This window comes from Marmota marmota, unplaced genomic scaffold, assembly GCF_001458135.2.
Source record: "Marmota marmota marmota unplaced genomic scaffold, marMar, whole genome shotgun sequence".
In the NCBI taxonomy this organism is placed as follows: domain Eukaryota; kingdom Metazoa; phylum Chordata; class Mammalia; order Rodentia; family Sciuridae; genus Marmota; species Marmota marmota.
The window spans coordinates 2397708-2416656 of NW_025999924.1; the positions used below are offsets into that span (position 1 = coordinate 2397708).

General features: G+C 33.1%; 1 protein-coding gene across 4 annotated transcripts in view; it reads left to right on the plus strand.

Moving 5' to 3' along the window:
• Positions 1 to 18949, plus strand: part of Ercc8 (ERCC excision repair 8, CSA ubiquitin ligase complex subunit) — a 48656-nt gene that overhangs the window by 7211 nt on the left and 22496 nt on the right. The window contains exons 2-6 of one of the 4 annotated variants that reach the window (XM_048800007.1): positions 684 to 779; positions 7877 to 7978; positions 10792 to 10871; positions 11871 to 11994; positions 18311 to 18392. In XM_048800007.1, the coding sequence (XP_048655964.1) occupies positions 10804 to 10871; positions 11871 to 11994; positions 18311 to 18392 (274 nt within the window). In that variant the 5' untranslated portion in view covers positions 684 to 779; positions 7877 to 7978; positions 10792 to 10803. Of the gene's footprint in view, positions 1 to 683; positions 780 to 7876; positions 7979 to 10791; positions 10910 to 11870; positions 11995 to 18310; positions 18393 to 18949 lie in introns of those variants that run through there. The other 3 variants (XM_048800009.1, XM_015497279.2, XM_048800008.1) reach the window with 3 other exon arrangements.

The window sequence follows — 18949 nt, forward strand, 5'->3', positions numbered from 1 at the left end:
GTAACTGACAGTTTTATTTCCTGGGTTCCTTCCTCTCTGTGGTTTTGCTGATTGATATTTTCCACCACTCTGGAACTGTCTTGTTTTGTCTTCCAGCTGGAAACTTTGGACTATACCACATAATTTCTGCTCTATGGTCCAAGGTTTGGCTCAAGTGAAAAGACAGGTACAAAGCAATAGGTTTTGGTCCCACCCTCTTGGGATCAAACCTCTGATAAACAGGGAAAATTGACTTTATTTTAAAAAGCTTAATTGTTGAATTTAACACATTTGTTTTGTTTTTCTTCTATAAGAAACGCTTAGAGAATTTTTTTTAAATCCTGTAATTTAAGCTTTTATTCACTAGATGTCGTCAGTAAAGTCTTAAATTTTCAGAATTTTTTTGTTCATAAAAAGTTGTTTCATTCTTTTTTTAAAAAAAACTTTAAATAAAGTAAACTGGTTAAAGTTTGGGATGATGATTCAAGTGAAAAAACTTACCTGTAATTATTGATACTTTAAAATTTTATACAGAGTCTTAGATCTCTAATATAAGTGTGTGATATAAGTGTGTGATAGATTTAAGCATTAGCTATGATTTTTGTATTCTATATCACCTTGGTGAAATAAGGAATTTGTTTATGTTTAATTACTTTCTTATTGTTAATTTTCATCTTTCTTTTTTCTCCTTCTAATATTTAAAGGGTTTTGGGACTGGAGTTAAACAAAGACAGAGATATTGAAAGAATCCATGGAAGTGGAGTTAACACCCTTGACATTGAACCTGTTGAAGGGAGATAGTAAGTTGATTATATGTACATTATCACTTTTCTAAATAAGATGCAGTAAAATCTTGCTTTTGCAGATTAATATGGAGAAGCTTCCTAAAAATAAGTAAAAATTCTAAATGGTAACATTTTTTTCAGTGGCATTATTAAATTTCAAATAAATACAGGTAAAGTGTTACCAAATAGACATTTCCAAGTTATCTTAAATCAACAACCATTGAACTTCTTTGGATTCAGAGTGGCTTTTAAGTGCTGGAATGTGTCTTTAGATATTGTTTTAAAACATAGTAAAACTGTATTTTGGAGAATTAAGTTTGAACAAACAGGATGTTTGAGTTTCTCCTGGCTTTATCACTTATAATCTTTGTGACCTTGAGCAGTTTACCTAAACTTTCTAATTCTCATTTGCCTTAGCTATGCAATGGAAACAATAATACTTATCTAACAAGTTTGTTGTGTGGATCAATTGAGGTAATATATAATCAAAAGCAGTATCACATATACTTTTATTCTTTTCAAAACATCACCATATAATAGCTGAAGTCCTTTGAAAAATCCAAATCTGAACATATTCTCCTGACAACTTACCATGACACAATCTTTCTCTTATACGAAAATTCAGGAGTTGGGAGTATAGGTCATTGGTAGAAACCTAAAATTCAATCTCCAGCACCAAAAAAGAAGGAAAAAAAAAAGAGGCTAAAATACTTCCTATGGTATATAATTAGACCATATATAAAAGTAAATAAAAATAGTTTGTTATGTTTAATATTTGCCCCATAATTTTTATTATATAATGAAGTATTATTATTTATATTAAAATAATTCGATAGGTTTCATAAACTTCTGTTTTTTTCTTCCAGCTTCTGCCATGGTTTCACCTCATAGTACATGAGAAACACATGCAAGGAACAAGATTCTCACTTTTACATGTGGTTAAATTTAAAACATAATCAGCAATAATTGTTTTCTTTTTCCTGGTTCTTTCAGGCTCACTATAACACTTCCTGTTCAAGGACAGCTATGTGACACTAACTTATAAAATGTATACAGACATGGGAAGCAAGGGATAGCTGATTTCTTTTGGTTTTGGGTTCTAGTGGAAAGAATAAATATTCATTACTATTACTCCAGCCAGCCATTTGGCATCATGATTATTTGTATGACCTATGAAGTATATGAAGCCAGTTGGCAGTGGGAAATATGAGAAATTCTAGATTATATGTACATGAAATATGGTTGGGAAATACAGGCTAAGGAATCTTTTCATAGAACTTAGAGAAAAGTTTGAAGACTTGCTACAGTGTTGTTCCCCTTTATTATATAATAAAAATCTATAGCTGTTTGATTCATTGTTTATTGAGATTTGCATTTTGTATTAAATACTTTTGGTAGCAAAAGATAAATAAAAAGGATTTTTTTCTGAAATATTTTTTAGTTGTTGATGTACCTTTATTTTTTATTTATTTATATGTGGTGCTGAGGATCGAACTCAGTGCCTCACACATGCCAGGCAAGTGCTGTGCCACTGAGCCACAGCCCTATCCCCGAAAAGGATTTTTCTTAAGACAATGAATGTATATATAACTTGTCCAATATCTGTTAATATTTATCATCCACTATGAGCACTTCAGGGATAATCACTGAAAACCATAAAATACCAATAAATATTTTAAGGTGTTATTTAAAAAGACTATCCAAAAATTACATTTTGTTGGGTGCAGTGGCACACACCTGTAATCCCAGTGGCTCAGGAGGCTGAGACAGGAGGATCACAAGTTTAAAGCCAGCCTTAGCAATTCGAGGCACTTAGCACTCAGTGAGACCCTGTCTCTAAATAAAATACAAAATAGGACTGGGGATGTGGCTCAGTAGTGGAGTGCCCCTGAGTTCAATCCCTGNCCCAAAAAAAATCAAAAATTACATTTTAACAGCTTCAGCTGCAGAAGGTATATTTGCATATTACTCTTACATTTGCATATTACTCCATTATATTGCGTTTATATCAAAACCTGTTCATGAAGTATCCCCATAAACCCAAAATATGAATATGTGGGAACAAACACTGGTAACTATAAGACTATATGGTTTCACCATTTGTGCTAGGACTGACAATCAGTCAAAAGCTTAAATTTTATTTTATACCTTCTAAATTCTTCTAAATTGATTATATTCATCTAACAGTTAAGTAAATAATGTTAGTGCCATCAAATACTTCAATTATAAAGTCAGTTAATGGTAATGGTTCAGTATTTTCATCCAAATAATAAAATCAAAGGAAAACTTCCAGACACCATTCTAACAAAAGTAAAACAACTGACATAAAAGCCATTTAAATTCAGTTAAGTTCAACTTTAAAAATAATTGTTTTACATTGATGATACATGATACACTTGCAATGCCACAGTTAAAAACTAAGTTTCACAAAGTTGAAATATTTCTGCTTCATACAGCAGAAATATTTTTGGAATTAGTTGTGGCACACATTGTGGTAACTCTCTAGTTGTTAAGTATACAAATTTTTCTCCATATATGCCATTAGAGTAAGTGTATCTCTCAGTGTTTTTTAATAAAGTTAATAACATCAAATAGTTTTAAAGTTAAGCATGACACAATTTTCTGTCTTGCCATGCTGCACATAATCAATTAGATTTGAGAACTCTTTGAACCTTTGAGGAACTACTTTTAAACCTAATTATTCTACAAATTGTTGAATTATTTTTAAACAAGTCTATAAATAAGTGCATGCTGCTAGTTCAACTATTCATAACTGGTTTACAACAAGACACAAGGAGCTTGTACCAGAATGTAAGTTTCCTACATCACTAAACAAACAGTTTAAAGGAGATAAGTTTTATTGTTGTTTGTTTGTTTTTCTTTTTTTTAGCAAGACCTTCTCAGTGAAGAAAGCTATATATTTGTTTTATGAGAGACATATTAAGTAGCATTGCTCTGTGTTTGTATTTTGTTCAAAATCAGATAATCTTTTAATCAACATATTCAGTGATAAAATGCCAAAAAACATTTATAATATTTGTATCCAAACCTGGTCATGAAGTATCCCTATAAATTCCAAAATGTGAATATGTGGGGAAAAAACCACAGGTAACTACAAGACTGTGTGGTGTCAGCATTTATGCCATGGCTGGGTTGGGGGTCAGTAAAAAATAATGGGGAATGTTATAAGTCCAAATTAACCAGTGGGTAGGTTGAAAGCTTAGCAAGTCAATTCAATTACAGTGCTGAATCTGGGAGAGCATGGCATACTTCATTTGTATGTAAATTGTGCGTAAATTCAGGGGATCCATAGTAAGATCAGAAGGAGGTAGAGCAGTCTGGGCTTTATAATTGCTCCAAAGAGCTAACAGGTCAAAAAACAGATCTCTCCAGAACAGAACCCTACACTGAGAAGTTTCTTCGAATAGAATCCAAATTTAACAGTACAGGGACAACAGAAATCAAGGGAAACGATGGTCCAAATAAAATTTTTAAGTGAACAGAACCAAGAAGGCTCTGAAAATAAACTCCCATTTTTGAACATCTTACCAAAGGGGAGGGGGTAAAAGAGGATGTTACAAAATTTAAACATTATTCTAAACCAAACTTCCATTCTAAAGGCTTAAGAAAATTAATTTTATAAAATGAACAAAAGAATAGCATTAAAATCAAGTTTCATGCAAAATTATTTAAGAGCAAAGAGAATAAGTAGAGTAGTGCCATAACTGACAGTGCCCGAAAAGTATTGTCATAACACAGACCATAATAATAAGCAAATATTTCAAAGCTGACCAAAAGTCATTTTAAAATCTATAATCTATGAGAGAATTACATCAATTAAAAACAGAAATGAGATGATTAAACTGAAGAAAAATTAGAAATAAAAGAATTTCAAAAATGAAGACGGAAGCATTGGAACACAAGCAAATGAATACATGAAATAAAGGAGGAAAGGAGAAAAAAATTTAAAAAAAAGAAATGAAATAAGGAAAAGGATTTAAAAGGTATCTTCATATGAGAATGCAGGCCAAGAAGATCCAGCATACATATAAGTTCCCAGAGAAGAAAACCAAATCAAGAGAATAGAATAAGTTATTAAAACTAAAATTCAAGTAAGCTAATACCCCCAAAATACAAAAGCTGAATTTTCTCTCTGATATGTAGATGCTAACTGACAATAAGCAGGGTGGGGGTAGGGAAGAATATAAGTATTTTGGAATAGATAAAGGGGAATGAAGGGGAAAGGAGGGGGAATGGGAATTGGAAAGATAGAATGAATTGGACATTACTATATGAATATATGAATACATGACCAATGTAATTCCACATCATGTACAACTAGAAGAATGGGAAATTATACTCTATAAACATGTCAAAATACAGTCTGCTGTCTTATATAAGAACAAATTTTTAAAAACCCTAAAATTCAAGAAAACTTTTTTTACTTATAAATAAGATATGAAACTATGTATAAGGGGGAAAGCTATGACTGGACTTTGACTTGGAATTTTATGCTAAAATAACTGAAGTTATTTTTATCTTAAGATGCTTAAGAAGTTTTTAATCTAGCAAAACTTTGATTTACAAGTATGAAAAGACAAATTATTAATAACGACATAGCACTTCTTTAGGAAACTGTCAGAGATGAAATCAGACAACCAGAATGACTAGTGGGGCAGCAACATAATGATTGATAATATTGATGAATACCAAGACTTTATGTAAGTATATAAATTTGTGGATTTAGGTATTGGTTTGGTATCTAATATCATATCACAACAAAGAGATCAGTGACAGATAAAGATCATTTTCAATTCGTACCTAAATGCGGTCATCAAAATTTAGGCTAGAAATTGCAGGTAACTGATTTGGTTTATTCAACAAATTGCAAGAAAGGGCAAAAATAGATGGGAGGGAAGGTGAATTGGAGACCCATATTAAAGGTAAATATTTATTTTTTTTAAAAAAAAAGTAAAACTAGTATTAATGGGTATACTCTTGAGTGATGATATGCAGAAAAAAAGGCAACAAGTACTAGAATTCATCATAATGAGTTACTTTGGAAAGGAGAAAAAAGGATAGAGTTGTGATTGGGAAAGATCTTTATTTTTTGGAAGTTTGAGAATAGTCTTTTGTGGTCTCCTGTTTTAGTTGGGTAAATTTATATTTTGAATAATAATAGATAAAATTCAGAATGTCTTAAGATTTTGCAATAATTATATTTGCTTTCAAGGAGGCATAAAATAGAGAACTCCCTTGAAGAGAGTTTTATCTTGTTTTTTGTTTTTGTTTTTGTTTTTTTTAAATGCCACCCACACTTGTAGAGGCAGGAGGGTTGCAAGTTTAAGCAGCCTGAACAACTTAGTAAGACCCTGTCTCAAAATAAAAAATTAGAAGGGCTGGGGATGTACTTAGTAGTGGAGTACCCTTGGGTTCAATCTCCAGTACTGGGAAAGAAAAAAGGTACATGAAAAGATGTAAAAAGACATATTTCAGTATATAAAAGAAGAATCAAGAATTTACCATATTCTACCTATTATTATTATCAAAATTGAAAATATTAAGCCTCAGGAAAGTTAATTAAAGGTAGCACAATTTCACATTCAAAAATGATTTCAGGCAGTGTTATAAAAGAAAACATAAGACTATACTGAAAAGTGCCTAATTCAAAAAATATGTAAGTAGCACATTTTTAAGGACAGGTAAAGGCAAGAAACTGATTAAAGTATATGAAGTATCAAGAATAATATTTTAAAAGTTATTTTAGAAGCTAAATTCAATCAATATAAAGGGTTTTAGTGTATATGCTTATATATTACTTTTACTTTTTTGAAATTGTTTTGCAAAGCTTTTGAATAGAATAGTTTTTAGGTTCTACCAATGTAATAAACCTGATTGAAAGTAGGTAAATGATTCCAGAAGCATTTTGTCACTCTCTTTTATTCTCAAAAATAAGGCTCCAAGTTGTCTGCCCCCATTGACCTCTCATCTCATACCACTCTCCCACACTTCTCCAGTGGCACATCCTTCTTTCAGTTTCTGAATGAGCCTGAATTGTTACTTTCATATACCTGTCTGGCTAACTCTAATTCCTTCTTTAGATGCCAGTTGAAAATTACAATCAGATGGTCTGCAAACAGTCCTTGAATCCTCAAACTAGAATAAAAATAAGTTATTACCCCAATGTCTTACAACTAGTAATTTATGTGAGGATGTCTATTACCTGTCCTGTTACATTGTAACTCCATGAGGACAGGAACCATGCCTGTCTTATTTAATTGTATTAACAGACTGCCTTACATTTCATAGTGGCCCAGTTGAAGTTTAATGTATACATTCATAAGAGAAGGAAGGAAACTACCACTGAGCTATATCCACAGTCCTTTTTGTTTTTTTGTTTTTTTTTTTTTACTATGAAACAGGCTCTTGCTAAATCACTAAAGCTGGCCTCAGATTTGCTATTTTTCTTTCTCACCCTCCTGAGTCACTGAAATTACAGGCATGCATCACCACACAGAACCCAAATTTCTTTTATAGTAGTTTCCAAAAAGGCTGAGGATATAGCTCAGTGGTAAAGTAACCTTGATTTAATCCCTATAATCCCCCTTCAAATAAAAAAGAAGAAAATAAATTTGGTATTTTATCATTACATCAAATTTGTGATTTAGGTGAAATTCCCAGTGTTTTTACAAATGTTGAAAGACTTGGACAGGTGATATAATGTACCCAAGCTCCTATAGCTAGAATTGGTAATAAATGGTCTGTTTTGATACATTTTCATTTAGCACAGTTGTAATTAGGGAATTTGAAGCAGCTTCATAATATTTTACTTTTTTAGTAAGAAATATCCTTTGCCATATTATTTCCGCTATCTTTTCTTTTTTTTGGAATCCTGAAGATAAAGGTTAAATGATCACAAAATTGAATTTGTATTTATTTATTCTTTTACACACTTTAAGAAAATTAAGTTTATTGAAGTCTTGAGTTAGTAAGAATTAAATATGATCTTAATACATTTGAGTATTTGCAGATCAATTTTCAGAGATATACAGTTCTCCTAAATAAAAGAAATACATAAAATAATGAATTAATATGAATTTTTTTGTTATCAGCATGTTATCAGGTGGTTCAGATGGTGTGATTGTACTTTATGACCTTGAGAACTCCAGCAGACAACTTTATTACACATGTAAAGCAGTGTGTTCCATCGGCAGGTGTGTATTAAAAATCTGATACAAGAGTTTGTAAACAGTTGGGTATTTTTTGCACCAAATGTAAAGCATGAAAATAGTAGTCATATGAATGGCTCAAGTAAATTGTTCAAATGACATATTTACGTGGATATCCCTTGATATGTTCTTGAAAATAACTGAAATTCAAATATAGACCTTTTTTTAAAACTTTTTTTTGGTGGGGGGTACTGGGAATTGAACTCGGGGGCACTCAACCACTAAGCCACATCCCTATTTTGTATTTTATTTACAGACAGGGTCTCACTGAGTTGCTCAGCGCCTCGCCATTGCTGAGGCTGGCTTTGAACTCGGGATCCTCCTGTCTCAGCCTCCTGAGCTGTTGGGATTACAGGCATGTACCACCATGCCCAGCTTAAAAACATTTTGATTGTCTTTTTTTTCCCCTCTACGTACAGAGCACATCTGAATAACTACAGTTTTTAGTACCATTTAATGTAAGATTCAATTAGGAGTCTTTCAGCTAATTATAAACATAAAGTAGGCTTGATACTAGTGAAATAAAAAGATTAAGAACTAGATATAGGACTGAGGATATAGCTCAGTGGTAGAGCACTTGTATAGCATGTGTGAGGCCCTGGGTCCAATTTCCAATACTGCAAAAATGAGAAGGAATTAAAAAAAAAAAAAATGAAGAGCTAGGCATAACAAATATGCATATACTCCCTCACCAAACACACAGAGACACCCATACACCATTCCTTTGTCTCTACTTAAAGATGCTTAACATATAAACATATTTCTATTTGTCATCTCTAGCGAAAATTGTTTTTAAGAATCTAATAAACTTTTGTAGCTGTGTGGTAGTTTTTTCATAATGAGCATTTAATTCTGTCTCATAAAATTTATCTGAGCAGAACTTTGCATTAAAAGAAGGAATTGGTACTGAGAAAATGCTTCTGAGAGGACAAAGTTCAGATACATTAACATCAGCAACCCGACTGTATTAAAGCTGTTTCAAACGCACTATTATAGGCTCTGAAATTCATGTATGTTTATGAGACTGACAGTTGTTTCTGTGTCTGGTGCTTCACTTTAGAAATACATGCTTAAATGACTCAAAAGTCATCTCTCTCAGGTTCAGATTATTTTGGTTTAGAGATAATTACACTTCCCTGTCATTTTTACAAAGTTTCTGTGATAAATGAAATATTTTTTGAAAAGCATGTTGAACACTGTAAAAACAACTATAAGTGAAAAAGCAGTAAAAGAACAAGGTATCACCTCAAATACTCTGGAACTTGATTTTTAGGAGGCACAGGCATAGGCAACATTTACACTCACTCCCACCCTCACACTTAACGTACATATCTAAATTCCAAAGTGTATGATGTTATATTACTTTGATTTATTTTTTATCTTACTTTATCTTAGCTAACATTTTAACATTGTTATATAGCAAAATTGCATATTATATGAAATATAATATGCCATATAATGTTTTTCTGTGGACTGTGATCTGATTTTTTGGTATGTAACAAAAATAAATGCTTTGTGGGTCATTGTATTGTTTTATTATGACTTTATTCTTGGGTTCAAACCCTATCTTAAACATATGACTTTGAATTTGAGTATGGGCATATAATGAGCATCTTTACAAAATGAGTTCATATTTCATCTTTACACTAGGAGTGTTTACAATCTAATTTTAAAAAAATGATTTAAATAAAACTCATCATATTTTATGTGGCTTAGACTATTTTCTGATATTATCTGTATGCTTAATATGTTTGTTTTTCAGCATTAAAAAGATTCCTTTATCAAAGTTTTTATTAAATGTGAATAACAAATCACACATAATAAGAGAATAATATGGTATTTTGTCTTATTTTAAAATTTACATTGAAAATATAAATTAGCTTTTATTTGTGATGTTATGTGTTGTTATAGTAAAGATTTGTTTTATTTAAAACAGTCAAGATTCTTAGGAGGAAGTAGAAATCAATTCTTATTTTAAGCAGAAATTTATTGGAAGGATCTTTAGTATCTCACATAACTATCAGGAAGATGGGAGAATCTTCAGTCAAGATCATACCAGAGGAACAAGTTAGTTTGGGTTTTGCTATATGTTGCCAACACTGACTCAATTCTACAGATATGATTAATGCTAACTCTCCTGGGGATTTGTATTAGTAATTTGAGTTTTAGAATCTCAAGTAGACTTGATAAAACCCAGGACACATATCCTTGCCCTTGATGCCAACGGGGAGAAAACAGAAATCTGGAATCCTTTGCTTTCTGTAACAAAAGGCAAGACCTTGCTTTTCAACAAAACAAATGGATTCCCCCAAACAGGAAGAGTTTGAATGCTTAGAATCCATAGAAAAGGGTGCATGTCTACTGCCATTCACCTATTTGACTGCCCAACATCCATTTACATCTTTCTTCCCATACTTACCCTTTTTAAAAAGAAGTTCCACTCTAACCCAATACACTGTTCACTATAAAACCAAAGAATCATTCTCTTCCACAAAGAGTTATGATCCTGAATGTATTTAGTGTCGTATCCAGCTCCAGCTCAAGGTAATATCTGATTTTCCACTATCATTGTATGGCCCTATATTAGTGTTATATATCCTATGGACTTGATTATATAGTTAACCTATGTAAAATAATGGAGGTAAAGAAGCAAGGGGAAATTAGTTGAAATATATAAGTATATATATAACAGAGAATGTACGGAAATATGGGTAGATAGTACAGTCTTTGTATTTTTACAGCTGTTTTAAGGCCTGAGCTAGCATTTGTGACTTTGCTTTATGTTCTCTTTCCTTCAGTTGGCACCACAGATGTTCAGTATTGGGATGCAGACCTTCACCTTAGAAATCAGAGCCCGCAGTGGTTTTGTCTGCATGAGGTTGCAGTAGTCTTCTGTTAACTTTTGTTTGTTTTGTTGTAAGAAATTTTTCATGTATACAAAAGTAGCAAATAATATAATGAATTGTGTCCCATAACCCAGCTCAACAACTATCAGTAGGAAGCAATCTATCCCATACCTGTCCACTCTTGGGATTATTTTGAAGTAAATCCTAGAAAACTTTTCATCTATTTGTTTTCATGTATCTTTGAAACACAAAGACTTTTATGTAAGCATAACCTCAGTCTCACTCAATAATTCCTGGTAGTAAATATCTAGTCAGTGTTTAGATATCCTTCATTGTCTCGTAATTCTCTTTAACAGCCAGTTTGCTTGAATTAAGATTCAATAGGATAATACACATAGTGTGTTGATTACTAGTTCAGAGCATGAACTGACTTCTTCAGGCCAGCACTACCTGCTGTATTGTTGCATAACATCAATAACTGAATCTTTAACAGATGATGCTTCTATGGGTAATGTGTTGCATAAGTTACTAGTGAATCCTGTGGCCATCCACTAATTGCAGTCTTTTTATCATAAAGTAAGTTCCTTAATAAGAAGCAATATTGTGTGGGATACCATGCATGTGTATAAGGCATTCGATTCTAAAAATGGTAGTACTGATAGAAGGTAACTTGAGAAACGTAAATCCAAAACCAAAAGAGATCTCTTCTAGTAAGGACAAACCACTGCCTGTACCAAGATGGAAGAAGCCCAGTATAGCTGGCTGATCCCTCCAGACTGTACATAATACAACAATAGGAAGTTGCACATATTTTGAATGTTAGGAGGAGGCAGACCTCCATGTCATACCATGGAAGCTTGAATCTAGAGATGCCTGAACATTCTTCTTTCCTTCTGCTGTACAGGCAGGTCACAGGCATATAGGTGTGTAGCTGTAACAATTCATTTAATCTTACCTGAGACTGTTCCTTGTGGTTAATATAATCCCAGTTTTGAAATTCATGTTATTTCTAAATGTTTACTGTTTTGTAGAAACCATCCTGATGTTCACAAGTACAGTGTGGAGACTGTTCAGTGGTATCCTCATGACACTGGAATGTTCACATCAAGCTCATTTGATAAAACTCTGAAAGTATGGGACACAAATACATTACAAGTAAGTACAATGAAACCTCTCTGAAGATGCTCTGTAGATAAAGAATTTAATCCTAAACCATTTTCATGTGACTGTGTGCTAAGGGGTCTTGCATGTTCTATGTAAAAGCAATGGAGTGGTTAAAGGGAGCTAGACTACTTGAATTTATATCCTGGCTCTGCTGCTGACTAGCTGTATGACACTGGGCAAATGTCCAAACTTCTGTGTTTCTCAGTTTCCTCATCTGTAAATAGGAGTAATGATGGCACCTTACAGTGTGGATTTAAGGATTCAATAAGCCAATGTATGTAAAGTATCTAGAACAGTGCCTAGCATATGTAAATACTCAAAACCTGTTGGCTGTTATCTTTATTGTTTGAAAACTACTGTGGTCTTGTGATCTAAAGAAGAAAATTGGACTTTTTCAACTATCAATCTAAAAGCTTAAAAGAATTATTTATATTATAGCTTAGTAAAGGTAGATAGTGATAATCATTTCTGTGGTAAGCAAATTTAAATTTTTAGTGCTAATCTTCACTGAGTTCTAGACCCTTATTTCTCTACCTGTCTATAGAACATTCTTTACTTAAATAGTGTCATCCCCTCAAACTTAACATGTTCCAAACTAAACATTATCTCTCACATCCATTTAATCATAAAATCTTGACAAGTCTTCCCTTAAACTCTCTCATACTTCACTGTACATCTATACTACTAAAAACTCCTTATTGGTTTCTTTGCCTTACTTTTCTTCCTTCATTAAAGCAGTAAGTTCTACCGCAGAAGTAATCTTATTACAAAGCCGTTTCGTCATGTCCCTGCGCAAACCCTCTCCTGGTTGCCATTGTCTAAACTCAGCCTGGTATTCTGTTACCCATAACTTCACCCCTTGTTCCATCAACTCTAACTTCTACCATTCTTCAAAATAAATAGTTTGCTACAGCTAAATTGACCGCCTCTGTCCACTAATCACATCTTGATTATGTAATATTCCCTACCCTTATTTCCTTCTCTATGCAGCTTTTTCCTTAATGTCACATTTCTTATTACAGTTATGGTGAACCAGGACTCAGGATGCCAGAGTTCTAGTCCTCTTCTACTACTTATTAGATATGTTACTCTAAGTAAAGTCATTTAATTAATTAGCAAAGGTCTTTTCCACTAAAAAATTAAGCGCTATAACATCAATCTATATGATGTCTAAGGTTCCTCTAGTTCTTTCATGTAGTCAATGATTTCAGCTTCTGGAATCCATATTAATTATCTTCTATTTTAACTTCATAGCACTGTTTTCTGTATTCTTGTTTCAAATATTATTGTACTATTTTGTATCATTTTCATACTCTTGTGTTTTTCTAGATTATTACTTCCACAAAGAAAGGATTATGTTTTATATACTACTAAATCCAATGCTGTGTGTAACTATTGAATAAATAATTTAAGGATAACCAATGAACTAAGTAACCAACCCCATATCAATAACTAAGAAACTGTGAAGTATAAACATTATTCTAATCTGAATAACAAATATTGTTTTATAAATGAATACAGACTGAAAATACTTGTAATTACTCAAACTAAATAGTTGTTTTCTATATATATATATATATATATATATATATATATATCTGTAATATTAGAAGAGAATACACCATTGATCATTTTGGATTTATTTATTTAGGTACCTGGGATTGAACCAATTGGGTGCTTATCCACTGAGCCACATCCCCAACCCTTTTTATTTTATTTTTTAAATTTTGAGACAGGATCTTGCTAAGTTGCTTAGGGCCTCACTGAGTTGCTGAGACTGGCTTTGAACTCACAATCCTTCTGCCTCAGCCTCCCGAGTTGCTGGGATTAGAGACATGTGCTACCATGCAAGACTGGATTCATTTTTATAATAAATACATAGAATTGAAAATGAGAATATATTTTAAGGATTACATAAATGCCATGAACTTCCCCTTCTGACTAAAATGGAGTATGTTATAGCCAAAACAGCACCTCCATTGAGGAAAAACTAGATTTATGAAAGAGCTTTGGAAAAGCTAATGGCTCCCAGCACCCTGCTAAGAAATCTAGGACCTAGACAATAGATCCTAAAGAAAAAGAAAACTAATAGAAGTGAATTCATCTTTCTGCTGGGTTTTATTTTTGCCATTTACCATTTCTTAATGTGGGGCAAGACACTGAGAAGGTAGACATTTGATAGCTTTTAAGGGACAGAGAAGCCAGTGGGACTTCAATCAATTTCATAAGACTGGAGAGCCAGAAATTGGAGCAGAGAGTAGTCAACCAGATGTTGAGAGGTCAGTATCACATAAATAAGAGAGATACAGAGAAGTCAGCCTAATATTGGACACTGGTTTTCCCCTTGAGTCATTGCCTATCATGCTACAGAAAACCACAAAGAAATAAAGCTAAAAATAGCAATTTCCCCCACTCACATGGTACTGAGGGGAAATGTTCAATATAGTACTTACTAAGTATGAGGAGTTCTATAGAAACCTAGGCTCTTAGGACAACTGGAGGGATGTACCCTGAGAATGGGTACAAATAGAAGATAAATGGTGCCTGTGGAAGGCAGAATAAAACTCCCCCCTCCCAAGATTCTATGGCATAATCTGCAGACCCTATTAAATATCTTAGGGAAATTAAGTTTGTTAATCACCTGACCATAAGATATGGAGATTTATCTGGATTATCCTGATGGGTCCACTATAATTACAAGGATTTTAAAAAGTAGAATAGGGAGGCAGTGGAAGAGCATTAGAGTATGGAATAATATGAGAAATATAAAATTGCTGACTTTGAAGATGGATGATGGAACCATAAGCCAAAGTTGAAAAGGGGTTCTCTCTTGGAGTTTCCATAAAGGAAGGCAACATTGCCAGCACCTTGATTATAGTCCAGTGGGACCCATATGATACTTCTAGCCTGTAAGCAGATAATAAATTTTGTGTTTATGCAAGCAACTGAGATTATGGTGATTCCTTACCTCAACAGTAGAAAATTTTTAGAGTTTTACACAGACAGCAAATCAGGTTTATAAATTAACTCAGTTCCCTGATTGAATTGAGATAATCTGTACCTCTCCTCCTACCAAAGGTAGATTGAACCTTCTCTAAAGATGTTAGCATTATATAGAGTCTTTCATTTTTCACACATAATTTTTGGCACCCAATCAGAAACTACCAAAAATCAGACAAGAGAGACAGACTGACATCTCCAAGTCATGATGCCTTTATCAATAAATTATTGTAAGCATTTTAAAAATAAGTAATACCAGTCCTATACTGAAGCTTGAAGGGGAAAAAACAAAACAAAACAAAAAACCTCAAGATGATAAAGGAGCGGGGCAGGGGGAAAGAACATTTATTTGCAAACTCATTTTATGAAGTGAGCACATCCTTGATTTCAAAACTTCAGTGGATATCATATGGGAAATTGACTGGTATGGCTTATAAATACACACACAAAAATCCTAAACAGACTGTTAGTAAATATACTCTAGCAACATACAAAATGAAGAATATATCACAATTGAATGGTATTTATTTTAAGAAACAAAGTTGTTTTAGCATCCAAAAACTAATTAATGTAATTTACCATGTTATTAGAATGAAGGTTAAAAAATTACATGATCATCTAAAAACATCCAAATATTTTTAAATAAAAATCACTACCCATTCGTGATTTTTTTTTTAAAGTCTTAATCAATGAGGAAAAGGGACATCTTTTAATTTGATTTAAAAAAGAGAGAGAAACTTTTTAACAATGTAAGCAAATTTTTTTTGTGGTAAAAATTTGAAAACTTTCCTATTGAATTATCTTGTTATTGTCTCTGTTCAGCATTGTACTGGAAGTCTTAGCCAGTTAAATAAGGCAAACAAAGGAAATAAAAGGCAAAAGAATCGATAAGGAGACATTGAAACTGTCATTCAAAGAAAATATGATTATGAACATAAAAAATGCAAAAGAATCTATAGCCAAACTATTAGAATTTTTATGGATAAATTTAGCAGAGTTGTTGGATATAAGATCAATTGTTTCTGAATTCCAGGCACAAACAATTATAAAATGAAATGTCAAAACTAATACCATTCGCAATTACATAAAAAATCATTATATATCTACTAGTAGATTGAACAGAAATTTACAAGACCACTTCAACTCTCCACAGAAAGTTATAAAATATTATTGAGAGACATTAAGACCCACATAAATGGTAAACTATGCTACATTCAAGAATTAGAAAGTTAATAATTGTGAAGATACCAGTTCTACCCAAAGTGATCTTTAGAATCACTCATTCCAATCAAAATCTTGGAAATTGAGTAGCTAATTCTAATGTTTATATGAAAATGCAGAGATAGGGCTTTCTTTTAAAGAAATGAAGTTGGAAGAGCTCACGACCAGAAGTCAGAATTAATAGGACAAAAAAAGGAACAACAAAGCCTGCAAAAGCAATGAAAGGAATAGCCAAAGAGTAAAATTAACAGCTTATGAGCATATGACACCAGTGAAAGAGATTTTTTTATGTATATATTTCTTTTATTTTACGTGGTGCTGAGGATGGAACCCAGTCGCTCACATATGCTAGGAGAGCGCTCTACCACTGAACCACAACCCTAGCCCAAGAGATTGTTTTAAAGACTGTGGAGTAGTCAGTTGTGTTGAATGTTGCAGACAAATTAGGTAAAATAAAATAAAGATATTGTGTCTACCTATAACCCATGATATTGGAAGAATAGTGTGAATACAGTAGTGAAACTTCCACTATTGAAAATAAGATTTCAGTGAATTGAGAAGTACATAAAATGTAAGGAATTAAAGATAGCCAAAGTTTAGATGTTGCAGAGGAGGAAAGAAGACTAAGGGGAATATAAGGTGAAAGGTATTTGGGGTTTTAATTTTTTTTTTTTTTTTATCTTGGGGAAATGGGAAAATAAGAGATTTGAACTTTCAGTGCTATTTGGAGTGAGCCAGTAAGGAGAGAATTCATACCTACCTGGGAGGTAATCTGTAGAGTGAGATTTCTGTCTGCTGAAGAGGGTCTGAACAGAAGTAGGGAAATTAACTTTTGGAATGGAGAGGAATCATTTTTGCATAATAAGAGTGAAAAGGAAAAAGGGTAATTAGAAGCAGGTTTATTGTTTTGTAGTTTTGTTGGTAAGCCATTAAAGGAATTCTGATTGAGTGGCTCCTATTTTCTATTTGAATTGAAAAATCAGATCACCTGCAGTGAATGAGTGGGGAGTGAATCAAGTTTGAAATAGCTGCAGAATATTATGGTGAATACTACTGAAATAGTGACTAGTAGGACTTGCAGTCATGATTGAAAGTCCTGTTGAAATGAATGATCTTATATAGTGATAACCAGTTTGCTAACTATAAGATATTCTTCATCTTTCCAAGGTAGAACAGGGATTGGCCAAGTCTGTGACTGTAGCAAGTCTTACTAGTGGCCTCTTTTTATAAATAAAATATTACTGGAACACAAACATTCCCATTAGTTGTCTGTAGAGGCTTTACCATTACTATGGCCCAGATAACTATATGGTCCTCAAAGCCTAAAATTTTTACTGTCTTATCCTTTACAGAAAATGTTTGTCAACCCCTTTTAGGATTACCTTGGATGTAAGTTCAGAAAAGGTTGACATTTGGAATTATTCAGAGGCATCTTGACAAATGGAAAGCTAACAGCAAAGAATGGAAGATACTGGTAGGATGACGTGTTACACTTTGGAATCCAAGCTGGAAAGGAAAACAAGGGGACAGGATGAACTGCTGATAAGAGTCCTAGTGTTAATTAAAATGTCTTAAGAGTTAAGGAAAAAATTCAAAGTGATTATTGTCATGGATAACTGAAATAAATGATTTCAGAGGAGGAGAAATTATAGAACAGCATGTCCTGAGGTGGCTAAGGCCATAGGGTACTGAAAGGCAGATGGTTGGCAAGGTCATCCATGTGGATACCGAAAGTCCTTAGAGTGAGTAGAGAGGAAGATGGTGAGCCAGATAGCTGTCTTTTCTTAATTTCTGGGATTTATTGTATGTTTAAGCTAAATAAATTGCTAATAGTCAGTTTAAAAATTGCTAAAATGTGGAAAAAAGAAAATTTGTTCCTTTGATTTTTGAAAAATTGTTTTTTTAGTTTTAAATGAACACAATGCCTTTTTTTTATTATTTATTTGTATATGGTGCTGAGGATTGAACCCAATGCCTCATACATGCAAGACAAGCGCTCCACCACTGAGCTACAACCCCATCCCTGTTCCTTAGATTTTATCATTATAACTTACACTTTTTAAATGTCTTTTTTTTTTTTTATCAGACTGCAGATGTATTTAATTTTGAAGAAACAGTTTATAGTCATCATATGTCTCCAGTTGCGACCAAGCACTGTTTGGTAGCAGGTTTGTATGTATGTTCTTTTGTCTTTTAACATACTTAGTTTTCTCCCTTTTTTATCTACTTAGCTGTGATAGACATTTTAACCCAGATGATGACAGTTCTTTTTTTTTTCCCCCTTGCACTATTGGGGATTGAACCTAGGGGTATAGTACTACTGAGGTATATTCCCAGCCCTTTTTATTTTTATATTTTGAGACAGGGCCTCCCTAAATTGCACAGGCTGGCCTAAAACTTGCCAGTCTACCTCAGCTTCCTGAGTTGCTGAAATCATAGGCATGTGTCACAGTTCCCAGCCACACAGTTTTTTGTTTTGTTTTTTTTTTTAAGTATGTTACTATTTATGTTCGGTTCAATAGATAATGTGAAGTCAAGCACTTGCTAAGGGCCAGATGCAAAGATTAAGAAAGCCTATTTCTGAATGGGCACAGTGTTGTATGACTGTAATCCCAAGAACTAGGGAGGCTAAGGCAGGAGGATCACAAATTCAAGGCCAGCCTTGGCAGCTTAGCAAGACCCTGTCTCAAAATAAAAAGGGCTGGGGTTGCAGCTCAGTGCTAGA